General features: G+C 40.0%; 3 protein-coding genes across 3 annotated transcripts; all 3 read left to right on the top strand.

Annotated features, from left to right (window-relative positions):
- Positions 1-59: 59 nt before the first annotated feature.
- cfap206 (cilia and flagella associated protein 206) lies at positions 60-5860 on the top strand. Its single transcript, XM_056765061.1, has 12 exons — positions 60-770; positions 850-933; positions 1070-1160; positions 1800-1988; positions 2513-2671; positions 2748-2953; positions 3027-3146; positions 3955-4150; positions 4232-4375; positions 4445-4638; positions 5373-5516; positions 5588-5860. Exons 1-12 carry the CDS (start codon positions 663-665, stop codon positions 5804-5806), a joined length of 1854 nt encoding a protein of 617 aa, XP_056621039.1. The 5' UTR covers positions 60-662; the 3' UTR covers positions 5807-5860.
- Positions 5861-7106: 1246 nt separating this feature from the next.
- zgc:101562 (C2H2-type zinc finger protein) lies at positions 7107-9935 on the top strand. Its single transcript, XM_056764583.1, has 3 exons — positions 7107-7215; positions 7653-7739; positions 7958-9935. The coding sequence occupies exons 1-3, from the start codon at positions 7107-7109 to the stop codon at positions 8524-8526; spliced, it is 765 nt and encodes a 254-aa protein (XP_056620561.1). The 3' UTR covers positions 8527-9935.
- Positions 9936-10060: 125 nt separating this feature from the next.
- Positions 10061-13659, top strand: slc35a1 (solute carrier family 35 member A1). The gene is made up of 8 exons (XM_056764357.1): positions 10061-10221; positions 10415-10592; positions 10665-10824; positions 11488-11640; positions 11962-12028; positions 12104-12280; positions 12356-12490; positions 12617-13659. Exons 1-8 carry the CDS (start codon positions 10212-10214, stop codon positions 12748-12750), a joined length of 1014 nt encoding a protein of 337 aa, XP_056620335.1. The 5' UTR covers positions 10061-10211; the 3' UTR covers positions 12751-13659.
- Positions 13660-13828: the final 169 nt, after the last annotated feature.

The following is a 13828-nucleotide window of genomic DNA, read 5'->3' as shown; positions in this document are numbered from 1 at the left end:
ACGGGTTCAGATAAATTGTGTCACTTTGTTCTCAAAACTGTAGTAATATTCTACTATAAGTGCGACTGTATATATTATTCAATCATTTACTATGAAAGATTTAAAATGTTTAACAAAACATAAAACCGCTGTGTTTGAGAGAGTGCATGAATATTACATTCCGTGACGTTTTGAGCAGAGATCTGCTGCATTGCTTCGGCGCTTCCGCTTGTGGCCACCAGAGGTCTCCTTTGCGCTTTCTTTGTAACAGGCTGCACGATTCTCTCTCTGTTGTGTCAGATTACGTCTTCTTTACTCAGCACTTCTGGACCTTTTTGTTGTGTGTCGTGTTACTGAATTCTGTTGTTGAATTCTTCATTTGTAAATTGTACAAATGCCAATCACATGTCTGTAACCCTAATCCGTAAAAAGACAGGAAGTTCTGAACAGATCACAGGAAGTTGCTTTGTCTCTGTACTTTCCCAACAGACTACACAGTGGGCGATGGTAAAATACATAATAATAAATAAAAAAGTTTAAATGAAATTCATACCGACGTTCATTGTGTTGACGGTGCAGCAGCGCCCTCTTGTGGCGCGCGTCAGAACAGCAGATCTCTATGGCAACATGTCATAACACCAGCGCGGTTCATTCTTAACATATCTTGATATTTCAGAGCAAACATGTCCCGGACTCAGGCTGAAAGTGTTATAAGAAACATTATCAGAGAAATCGCGCAAACATGTTCGAGCAGAGGACCAACTCTGTCTGAAACCCTCATCGCTTTCATGGTGAGTGAAATAAAAAAGAGCAACTGTCCTAAATATTACGATTATTAATCTTGCTAGAATATTACTGAACTCGTTTCAGGTGAAAGCTGTTGTTTTGGACCCCAGGAATCATTTTAATGTGGACAGAACTCTCACCAAGCAAGATGTAAAGAAACTCATAGAGGTAAACGTGAACCTATTCAGTATTTTACATGATTAATACAATACCGTGCTTACATTACACGGTTAATAAATCTGACAATCACTGCTGGAGCAGATCATATGATTCTGTGATTCTGTCCTTGTGTTTGTTTGTTGAGATTTGTGTGAACAGACTGATGGATGAAGACAGTCCCACTCTAAACACCATTAAGATGCAGGTTTATTTTGACATGAACTACACATCTCGACGTGAGTATATGACGTGTTATTCACATCAGGGGCCCTAAGCAAAGTCAAGACCCGGGGCCCCCACACATGCATTCTAACATTTATTTCTTTTTATTATTGAGTACATGTAATTAGTGAGACATATAACCTGGATTTATTTTACTTTGAACTGCATAACAGCACACACAGTTGTTGATTGTTTGGTGTAAGAATAAACAGTCTTTGTTGTGGAATCAAATATTTGAAATGCACGTCACTACCTGAAAAAATGTGGGGCAAATTTTGATAATTTAAAATGAAATAATTATTTCAACTAAATAGCATGAAAACATATCAAGTAAATGTTAAAGCAATTAATCAAATTAAAGAAGCCCCAAGATTTCAGTGCTTTCTAGACTTTGGTGAACTCAGGTTCCACTTATAAAAAAGCGTCAAAAGCAATCATCAAATGATGTAACCGCTAGTGGCCACCAGGGGGCCTCCAAACTTGCGGGGCCCTATGCATTTGCGTGGTTTACGTAGTGCTTAACACACGCACACAAACAGACGACAAGGATTTTGGGTTTGTCCCAATACCCTAGGGTTTACCAGGTACACACATATACACACACACACAGTGTATCAGTGTGTTGTGTTGAGTGTGTATTTGTGGTGTGACAGGTGAGTTTGCTGACATCCAGCAGAAGATCCAGCAGTCACATGTGCAGTCGCTGAGCAGAGACGTCACAGACACCAGAGCCAGGAGCAGAGAAGAGCTGCACCACCTCTACACAAAGATAGTCAGTTACATCATACAGCGCTCCAACCTGGGCTCAAACACCGACATCAACACAGTCAGAGAGACCACCGGTAAAACACCATCGGCACATCCATTAAACAGACAATACCACCTAAAAATAACAGTGTGATCCTTTTAAAAGGCTCAAGAACGAACATTAAGATTGTAATGTCTGTATGTATTGTGTCCATTTTCAATGTCAACAGAAATAACATTCTCTGATAGCACTCTTCATCTGGCAGACATCTGTAATACATAGTTTGCTCATCTGAGACGTCTGCTGTCAGATATCGTTTACACATCTATAAGACATCTGTACGATGTTTATGATTTGAAATGGACGTGAAACTGCTCTTAGATGTGTAGCAGATGTTTTCCAGGTTTTTTAAAAGACGTTGTCCAGACGTACGTGTGCTAGCTGGTTTAAGTCACCTCACAGTAATGTGGAAGACAAATCAAATCTGACTTTTTCATTATTTCGACCAGTTTGTCCCGTTTCAATTTCCTGCGGATAAAAACACAATCTTTCATTCTTATGAAAAGTGAAATGCAGAAGACATACACGCCTCTAGAGAAGTATTGTGTTGTGTTGCAGCCGCTCTTCAGAGTGTGTTTCCACAGTCGGAGCTCAGCACCTTCATGTCTCTGCTGAAACAAGACAAAGAAGAGCAGCTGCAGGAGCTGACGATGATCGTGAGCGGCATACGACTCTTCAACAAGAACAACAGCAGAGGAGGAGAAGCCATACGCAACGGTGACACCACTGCTTTTGTGACCCTTTGAGCACGTATGACCAACAGCACTGATGTGCAGCGTGTGTTCATGTGCAGTGCCGGCCGTGCTGAACGAGACGCTGCCCGCCGCCGTGGCAGATGTGGAGAGAGAACTGAGCTCGTGTCAGCGTCTGGCGTGGCAGTACACAGCCCTGCTGGAGAAGATCATGGAGCAGGACACAGACGGCCTCGTCCAAACACATGTGCTCAAACACTCTCTTTATAACACACGCCAACACGAGGCCTTCCTCAAGATCATACTGGTGAGTTCTGCACGTCATCACATCACCTCACGAGCTGTTCTGAAGAGCTGCAGTGATGACATGTTTCCATCAGGCGGACATGATTCTGTGCGCGAGAGAGGTGACGCGTCTCCAGTTCGACCTGACGTCCAGAATGAAGCTCGTGCAGGACGTGGTGCACTCCATGTCTGCTGTGCCCACATCTCAAGTGTTTGTATGTTCTCCCAGAACTTACTCTAGTTTAGTCCAATTATTCACACATTTCTGTTGGTTGAAATCAAACATCCTTGCCTGAATATAGTTGAAAAGCTTACCGTAAACAAAGGGTGAAAACAAGTTTGAATTAAATGAAACCAGTAAATGACGTGTTTTATTGTGTATTTTTTCAATCAAACTGCAGTTGGGTTGGCTTGAATAAACACAATAAAAACACCATAAAAGAACCTGGGTTTCATTCTATTTGCTGAGAAATGTTTAAGTTCAAGACAAAAGATTTAGTCTCATTGATGTCCAGATGTAATAATGGAGATGTTGAAGAGATCTCTGATCTGTGGTTTTGTTTGTGGTGTGTAAACTCAATTGTGGCGTGTAAAAAAAAGATTATCCATCTATCCTGACTGCTGCACATTCAGTTTGCTCTTGTACTTTTAAACTTTCATTTTGACTACAAGTCACCACATTTACAATGTTCCACCAGATCAGCAGATTCTGTAGTCATCTCTAAGAATCGTCTGAAAACACATCTCTTCCGTCAACACCTGACCCATCAGTTCTGACTTCTATCTCGTTTCTACTCTTAAAAAAAAATGTCTGTATCCTGTGCTGGGCTTTATGAGTTTTTTTATCGCACTTATGCTTTTTGTTGTCCTTATGTTGTTCCTATTGCTTCTATTGTAAATCTCTTTGGATAAAAGCATCTGCTAAATGACTCAATGTAAATGATGTAAATGTGAAATGAATGAACTGGCTGTTGACGAGCTAAAGAGAAAAGATCTGTGTTGTTTATTTGTGTCACGTGTTAGCCTCATTTCACAGCGTTGTCTAAACTGTGGGCGGGGCTTGAGGGAGAGATGATGTTGCTGAGCATGCTCACTAACACGGCGTCCGGTCTGAGAGGTTTTGTGTCGGCTCGGTCTCTGCTGAACCCAGATCAGCTGGAGCGACTGCTGGAGGGAGAGCAGGTGCGATCAGACATGGAGAGGTGTTCTGTGACTGCAGGTATTCACTCACCTTCACTCAAGAATAAAGACGTTAGGATCTGTGACATTATACAAGATGATTGATTGGTGGTGCTCTCAGGAGAGCGTGTTGTGATGACGTCGGACATGAGCGGCTGTGAGTGGATGTTTCCAGAGACGGCAGTGAACTTTGAGGAGGTTCCTCTGCAGTATAAAGGTGTTTGTGGCTGGACGCTCGTGCAGAAGAAGGGTCTGATAGTGCCAGGTACACACACTTATGCTTTCATGCCCGTCTCTTTAACTGTCTACTCAAACAGAATGTTTTCCTCCTCAGGTAATCCACACATGGGTGTTCTGAAGCACCGAGAGAAGTTTTACGCCTTCAGCTCCAGAAGCGCCGCGTATGAGTTTGCGTCCAGAGCGGACGAATTTATAACAGCTGTGACAGAGATGGCAAAGACATCAGCTGAGCTTATACAACTGCTTCATCTGCATCAGGAGTTTGCCTGTGTAACACCTTACGCTGAGGTACCGCTGCAGAACCACACGCTTTACCGTGATCTAGCTTCTCTACTCTTCCTGCTTCAGTCACCCATCACAAAAACCTCTCTTACACTTTCTTCCTTTACATTGAGCTGCAGGATGTGTGGATACAGAACCCATTTTACAAGCGTTTAAACAAAAAAATCTGCTTTCATCAACCACAGAAGACATTTTCTCATCCCTTTTAAAATGTGATAAGGCTATGATTTAGATTTGATATTATAGTTCAGATGGGTCCAGTGTTGGCTGTAATGAGTTACTGTAATTTAATTACTTTTCCCTTGAAAATGTAAAGTAAGAGATTACTAAAAAATTTCTGTAATTTAATGGCAGTTACTTCTGATGTAATTAAACTAAATACTGTGTAATATATTCAATAGTTGAATTGACATCAAAATTCAAAGTCTACCTTTAAAACATATGCTTTAATGTATCCTCACATTTGTATTCTTTGGTCAGTTATTAAGAATAATTTATGTAGTTTATATGATTTATTTGAATGAATTAAGACTCGTTTACTTGAATCACTGTACTGATGAAGGTTGATGTAGGATATAGAAAGTCATTAGTAATAAGTCATGAAATACTTTTTGGAGAGACTCATTTGTACAGTAATCTAATGACACTTCTGAATATGTAGCTAGATTATTATTTTTTTAGAGTAACTTACTGGATGGGTTTTATATAATACAGTGTAATTAATTGTGTTCATGTCTCAGATGCAGTCGGGACAGAATCTGCTGGTGAAGGCCATCTCTAAAAGTGACAGCAGCACACAAACTGAGATTCACCCGCTGGAGACCAACATCGTGAAATCATACGAGTGGAACGAGTGGGAACTGAGGAGAAAAGCCATTAAACTGGTGAGTGAACACAGAAGAGTGAAGTTCAACGGCTAAAGATCACGTAATGAAATCACACCGCTGTTTCTTAGGCTAATCTGAGAGAGAAAGTGACACACTCAATGCAGACCGATCTGAGTCACATGAGACGACAAAACAGCACGCAGACGTTCCTTCCTAAAGATGCCGGCAGTCAGACCAAACGAGACGGAGAGAGTAACGTACCAAAACCACAGGTCTATCTGTCTGGACTGAGAGGACAAGAAACAAATATGATGAAAGTTAATTTAACTAGAACTATGGATGAATGATCTATGATGCCTCACACACTGCAAAGAAAAGCAAATAAAATCATTCTGACCGTTGCCTTTGACTCATACCTGCAAACATGCTCAACAACAAACAAAGCTTCATGTTTTAAAGTCAATGATGTTTGTGTTGTTTGAGAATGATCGCTTCGGTTAGACATAACCTCAAAATTATTAGCAGAGGGATTTGTTTAGAATTAGAATATTCCATGTGCATTTGGCCTTTTCCAAAAATCTCACAAGAACAAATTTGAGAGGATTTTGGTGTAGAAGACATTAAGGACCTCTGTCTTTTTAGGTATGAAATATATACTTGTTTCCCATATCAGTTTTTCTATATGAAATGAAAAACATATAAATACTATAGGCATAGTCTAGGTCTGTGAAACCTTTTTTATATAGCAGAACACAAGCACTTTTTCCCTAAACTTTCAAAAAACCTTCTAACAGCATTAGGGGTGAATGACATTTCAAAATTTAAAACACAAAACACATTTTTAAATGTTTACTAAATGCAATATTACTAAAATAATTCTTAGTATGAAAACAACAAAATATGTTTTAATAAAAAAATACCTGAAAAAAGAATTAAGAATTAAAAAAGCTAAAATCCCTTTTGTTAAATATAATTGATCATTATATTTTCCCACATGTATGATCTATTTTTAATAATATGGATGGTTAAAAATATTGAACTTTTTTTAAATTGAAGTATGTGAACGTCACAAAATGCAATTAATAGGCAGATATAGCCATCTTGTGGTTACACAAATATTCAGAGGTCAGATGTCCAGGGACGTTCCAAACATTGTGTCCCACTTTGAGGTGGGAAATATTCTACAGTAAATTCGAGTTGTCTCGAACGCCCCTGTGTGGTGCCAGCAATATTTTTATTGAAATATAGTTTTTTTTTTACAAATTTACAAAACAAGTTGGCATACAACTTACATTCAAAAATATCAATTTAAAAGGCGCTCAGACCAAAAAATATAACAGAAAAAACATAACACAAACAAAAAATAAACATACAAAATAAATTAAAATAAATAAATATATATCCATATTATTAAATACAGATCATGCATAGGGGAAAATACCATAAAATATTATATTTCACAAATAGATCTGATAGGATTCCAGCTTTTTTCATTCTTTGTTTAAGACTGAGTTTTTGGGTATTGTCTTAAAAAAAAAAATTCTTTATATCTAAAAAGGACAGAACACTTCCCAATGTTCTAAGAACAAGGAACGAACCTCGTGCTGCCTTTTGCTAATAATATTAATGGAGGTCTTTTTCCACCAAATGACTTCTGAAGTTATAGTCAAGTGTTGCGTGACGTCAAACGCATCTGGAGTTTTAAATTCGTCGTCATCAGGGTGCGACACATCGGATGAGAGTCGCTCAGATCACGGTAAGAAACAAATACAAAAATAAAGTTTCGCCTGTTAATAATTGTCGCACGTTAACGAACTCGCACTTCTCCGTCATCAACGGACACGAGCGAACATAGTCACGTGATCAACGATGACTAGAAAGTATACCGGAAACAGTTACTTCAGTCATACAAGTATGTGTCATTTCATGATGACAGTTAAACACAACTGTCAGTAATACTGGCGATATTACGAGTAAAACTAAGTCAATGCTCAGCAAATAACTATGAAGATTTATGCTTTGCAACATTGAAACTGAACTGAGCAACAAAACAAGAGTCACATCTCCTCTGTGTTAGTTAATCAATCCTTATTCTTGTTTATAGAAGAGGTGTTTAAATCCACCAGTACTACACACTGATGTTCAATATACTGAGGAGGAATGTCTGAAATGGAATATTCTTGTGTTTTTCAGGGAAACAGACGGTTGACACAATGATTCAACCAAAAGAAGAATATGAGGATAACACTCCTGTGGAAACGTTTGAAGTGAAAAGTGAAGGTAAATGTCAGACATATAAAGATGTGTTGCATGATGAGATCAAACAGAGGTTACTAGATCAAACACCTGATTAATTAACATAGCTAGCCTTAAAGGGGTCATGTCAAAGGTCAAGTTTGTTACACCCTTGCTGAGATCCAACAAAAGTGACATCACTCTTAACTGTTTCAAACGAATGAGTGTTTTTGTGGCGTTTATGTTTTTTCTTGTATTTATAGAAGCACTGGAGTTGATGTTTCAGAAAGAAGAGAGGATCAGTAGGACGTCATTGAGATCGATCAAGTGCCACTACTGCTCACAGTGTGGAAATAGTTTCAGTCTGAGACAGCAGTTAACACGACACATGCTCATACACAGCGGAGACAAACCCTATCCGTGCTCCCAGTGTCCCATGAGATTCAGAACAAAAGAGAGTCTGCTCGAGCATACGCGAGTACACACGGGTGAAAGACCGCACGTGTGCGATCAATGTGGGAAGGGCTTCATACGGCCGGGAAGACTTCAAATCCACAGGAGAATTCACTCCGGAGAAAAACCTCATGAATGTTCTCAGTGTGGGAAGAGTTTCAAAAGTGTTGATGAACTACAGCGTCATGTGCGCTTACACACGGGACATAAACCCTTCCACTGTGCTCAGTGTGATAAGAGTTTCACTCGCAGCGGACAGCTGAGCAGACACGTACGATTACACACCGGTGAGAGACCTTACCAGTGTACACACTGTGTGAAGAGTTTCTCACGAGCAGAACACCTCAGAGGACATCAGATCAATGTACACAGAGAATAAACACCTGAGGGGACGTCAGATCAATGTACACAGAGAACAAATACCTGAGAGGATGTCAGATCAATGTACACAGAGAATAAACACCAGAGAAGACATCAGATCAATGTACACAGAGAACAAATACCTGAAAGGATGTCAGATCAATGTACACAGAGAACAAACACCTGAGAGGACGTCAGATCACCGTACACAGAGAATAAACACCTGAGAGGACATTAGATCTCTGTACACAGAGAATAAACACCAGAGAGGATGTCAGATCAATGTACACAGAATAAACACCTGAGAGGACGTCAGATCACAGTACACAGAGAACAAACACCTGAGAGGACGTCAGATCAACGTACACAGAGAATTAACACCAGATAGGATATCAGATCAATGTACACAGAGAATAAACACCTGAGAGGACGTCAGATCACAGTACACAGAGAACAAACACCTGAGAGGACGTCAGATCACCGTACACAGAGAACAAACACCTGAGAGGACATAAGATCTCCTTGAACAGAGAATAAACACCTGAGAGGATTTCAGAGCAATGTACACAGAGAACAAACACCTGAAAAGACGTCAGATCAATGTTCACAGAGAACAAACACCAGAGAGGACGTCAGATCAATGTACACAGAGAATATACACCATCTTATCTAAATCAATGTATAAGATGCTTAATTTAAAGAGTTACTAATAACTGCCAAAGTGACCATTTTGTTTGATAAATGTTTTTTTGATATATATTAAAAAAATTATCTTTATTTAGAAGCACTGCATTCTCACGTGTCCCAGAGGAAAATGCTATAGATGTTTCTCTTCCATAGCTGAGGAGATCTGATGGAGTTCTAATTGTGTTTCATTTATATATCAACATAGTCAAAAATTACTTAAAAAGAGAGAAAAATAAAATAGTGTAATTGTTGAAACATATGAAGAGTTTGGATGTGTAAATGAATATAGATTGTAGAGGTCAAATAATCTGGATTTGGGTACATTTGAGGTCATATTGAGATCTTTGATCAAATTGATCTTTGATTGCAGACTTGACAAATCTGAGCTCAGTTTGACACTTTGTTGACATCTCTTCTCAAACTCCAATGACAGACCCTTTATCAGATTTGACTCTTTTTCTCAAGGGGAAATATCTGAGACACACATGAGAGGTAAGCAATTGTTTCCATTTGCTCTCCATTTAATCTTATTGATGTCTAGAACAGATAATTGAGATATTAAAGAGATCTCTTGTGTGGTCTGTCTGGCTGTGTGCTTTTTATTATTAAATAAGGAATTATGAACGTACACTGTTCTCTGATACTATTACAAAAATTTGATTTAATGAAATAACATTTGACTGCACTTGAGTATTTTTGTGGCTTCTTTAGATTTATAATAAAGAGTTTTTCGCCCTGGTTCTTCATGTGTAGATCCATTTTTCTACTTTATAATTTGGTTTATTAAAACGTGCGCGTTAAATATATTTAGAAACAATAGACCTTTATTTTGAAACAAGGTGACGTCGCATGTGTAAACCCGGAAGTGTGTGGTGTGTGTATCTTGCTTGATACTGTGGATCTTCATTCCTTTTGGGAGCAGAAATGAACTCAGTCGCAACGATCGACAAATAAGTCATCACATATTTTTTCTATTATTTTTTATTATTAATAGCATTATTAAACTGACAGACAGCCATGGCGATCGGTGAGTGATCTGATAATAAATACATTAGTTACTAGAGTTAACTATAGCAACACTATCCGCAGTCTGATTGCAAGGATCGTAGTTGAGCTAATCATGTTTTTCCAGAATAAAAGCATGCTTGATGTGAGGAATAATAACGCACGTGTAGTGTTTGTGTGACTGACAGCAGGTTGTTGTCGTTGTGTATTGTTAGAGTCGGTGAGTGTTTGGTTTAAGATTTACTGTCTGGTCGTCATGACTGTGATCGCTGCCACATACACCGTGGTTCTCCGATACACCAGAACCATCTCATCCGAGCTGTACTTCTCCACCACTGCGGTCTGCTTCGCTGAGATCATCAAACTCGTGCTCAGTCTGGGCATGCTCGTGAGGTGAGACCTGCGCTGTTTGTCACTGAGCTCCTGGCATCAGACCTGTTGTCATGGTGATGGTGTCTCACGCAGGGAGACGGGTGATGTCGGCAGGTGTAAGGCTGCTCTGGTCCATCACATCTTCAGAAGTCCTAAGGAGCTGCTGAAGCTCAGCGTCCCGTCTGTGGTTTACGCCATCCAGAACAACATGGCCTTCGTGGCGTTGAGCAATCTGGACGCTGCCGTCTACCAGGTATTGAAATCCGATTCACAGTGAAACGATACAGTCAAGTTTGTTTCCTGAAGGGATACTTCACCTAAAAGGGCAACACTGTCATCATTTACTCAACATCGAGTTGTTACAAAATCTGTATTTTTTCCTACTGTGGGGGGCAAGATCTGTCTGGTTATAAGCATTCTTCCAAATATCTTTCTCTGTGTTCATCAGAACAAAGACATTTATGCACTTTTGAACAACTCCAGGGTGACTAAATGATGACAGAATTGTCATTTTTGGGTGAAGTATCCCTTTAAGCTCAAATTGTGCTCCAAACACACTTTTCAAGGTGTTTTGGAGGTGTTGTGTGCACACAGGTATATAAACACCGTATGCAGAGCTCCGTCCCACAGAATCATCAGACTCTTTTGATTGATGATTGGCTGTTTGTGCCGGAGGGAGGCTTCCTTCACTAAAGCTGTATCATTACTTCTCCCTTTTATTATTGTCTTTGCTAATAATGAAGATTTATTTAGTGTTTGGTTATTTTCAGCTGACATCTGTCAATCAATTCCAATCCAAATCACATCCCGCCCCATGTTTTTGTTGCACTCATAACTTTGTCTGGTCACAGTAAAGGTTATAAGAACTGCACGTGTATGTTACTGCGAGATGATGTGATTGGCCGCTGTGTGTCAGGTGACGTATCAGCTGAAGATCCCGTGTACGGCTCTGTGTACCGTCCTCATGCTTAGTCGTTCTCTGAGTCGTCTGCAGTGGTTCTCTGTGTTCATGCTCTGCGGGGGGGTGACGCTGGTGCAGTGGACACCACCAGAATCCACTAAAGTTCAGGTACATCCACCTGCCCTCAATCACAACACTGACCTCTTCTAAAACACCACCAATGATTTAAAGTCATGTGATGTGAGTAACTGACCAATCAGAATCACAGCTGATGAAACCGAAATGGAGCGATAAAGATGAAAACTACTCAACTAGTAGTTTACTGAGAGAGTGTACTTCAAAGTATTGAACCTGAAGTATACTTTTAATTAAAAAAAAAGTGGTTTATGAGACACATACACAAGTGCAATGATATTAGTATACTTACTTCAGAGTGTACTTGAACTTTCTTTAAGTGTGCTTGTTTTTTGTAATGTTGCCGCGACACAGATGGAGCAGAATCCATTGATGGGCTTCATGGCGATTGCGGTGGCGGTCCTGTGCTCGGGGTTTGCAGGTATGACATCATCACTGACATCGCTCATGTGCGGCTTGCGTTGATTTCTCACGAGAGACTCTCTCTTTGGCTCAGGTGTGTACTTTGAGAAGGTTCTGAAGAGCTCAGACACGTCGCTGTGGGTGCGAAACATCCAGATGTACCTGTCGGGTATAGCTGTGACCTTTCTAGGTGTCATCGTGACAGACGGCGCCGAAGTGATGGAGAAAGGAGTTTTTTACGGATACACGCCCTGGGTCTGCCTGGTCATCTGTGAGTTGACACAATTCATCTACAAACACTGTTTCATGAAGTTCAGGAATAATGTGTGTGTGTGTGTGTGTGTAGTTCTGGCGAGTGTTGGAGGAATGTACACGTCTGTGGTGGTGAAGTACACGGACAACATCATGAAGGGATTTTCAGCGGCCGCCGCTATCGTTCTGTCCACCGTGGCGTCTGTGATGCTCTTCGGCCTGCAGATCAGTGAGTCGCTTCATTCAGTTGATCTTCTGACATGAAACTGTTGTCTTTGTACGATCACACTCTCATTGTGATTCCAGACTGTTGACTGTACTTGATTCAGTTTGAATCGTTTTCTGTTCCCTGCAGCCACCACGTTCATGAGCGGATCCATGCTGGTGTGCATTTCCATTTACCTGTACGGACTGCCAAAGCAAGACACCAGCAAAGCGTCGACACCCAGCGTGGATAACGTCAAGAAACAGAAAGGCTCAGCGGTCTGACCTGAGATCAGCGAGACGCTCGTGACTGTTTACAGCAGATGAAGACTGACAGCTAACAGGAGAACTGAATCATAATGAAACCCTTCTGTTGAAGGAAGGCCTGGTGTTATGGAAATGGACGGGTTTAGGGTTATTTTATTTGTTGTTATAATGTCCAGATCACAAGAATCCAACACTGTTAATGCCGAAACTGTCCTCTGAATGTACACATGCATACGAGACACATTGAGAAACTTTTACAAATATTGAATACAGAAGATGATGAATTTCATTGTCAGATTGGTGAGCGAACGCTGCAGAATAAATGTGGAGCGTGTTGGGTTATGCCACGCCTCTTTCACGAGGACGATCTCTGCGCGCATTAAGGGAAACATTTTTGTGACCCCAACTGAACTTCTGGTACACATTCACAAACAATAGAGTGCCTGTAGATTATTACTGATTACTATCAAAAGAAACCGAGAAGAAGCCTTAGATGGATAAGCTTGTCTCTCCAATATTTTGACTTGAGACTGCAATACCAATCTCAACCACTAGATGTGTATCAGTGTATCAAAACTACAGGACCAATTCGACAAATCGTTTATTTTATTATAATACAGTAAAATAATAATACAAGTAAATATCAACATAATTTAAATATAAATAATACACAAGCCAAACACAAAGCGGAAGTTAACTGGATTAACTGGTCAAGTGCGCGTGCATTTTTTAACGGTCTGTAAGGTGATATTTTATTTTTCTGTTATGTACCTGATGTGTGGGGTCTCAAACCAAATACACTATATTAAAACATTATGATGATGGACACAATGTGAATTTTGATTTCATGTGAAGGATCCTGCAGACAGGCACTGAGTGCATAACATATCGTGGTGTGAGGACGGGGAATAAATGGGAGAAACTTTACCCTGTGTCTCTTGTATCAATTGAGTCGGTCACTTTGTAGAAGCTTCTCAAACTAGACTGATTGACAGATCAAAATCCTCACAAACTACTCAAGAAGAAAGTCAAATATAACGAGATTTTAAAATGATCAGAATGACCTGATGTCTACTGTAAAAGTGGTGAGGATCTG

Source organism: Triplophysa dalaica, chromosome 13 (genome assembly GCF_015846415.1).
Source record: "Triplophysa dalaica isolate WHDGS20190420 chromosome 13, ASM1584641v1, whole genome shotgun sequence".
NCBI classification, from domain to species: Eukaryota; Metazoa; Chordata; class Actinopteri; order Cypriniformes; family Nemacheilidae; genus Triplophysa; species Triplophysa dalaica.
Note: the sequence above shows the minus strand (reverse complement) of the source record. Positions and strands in the feature narration are given on the sequence as shown.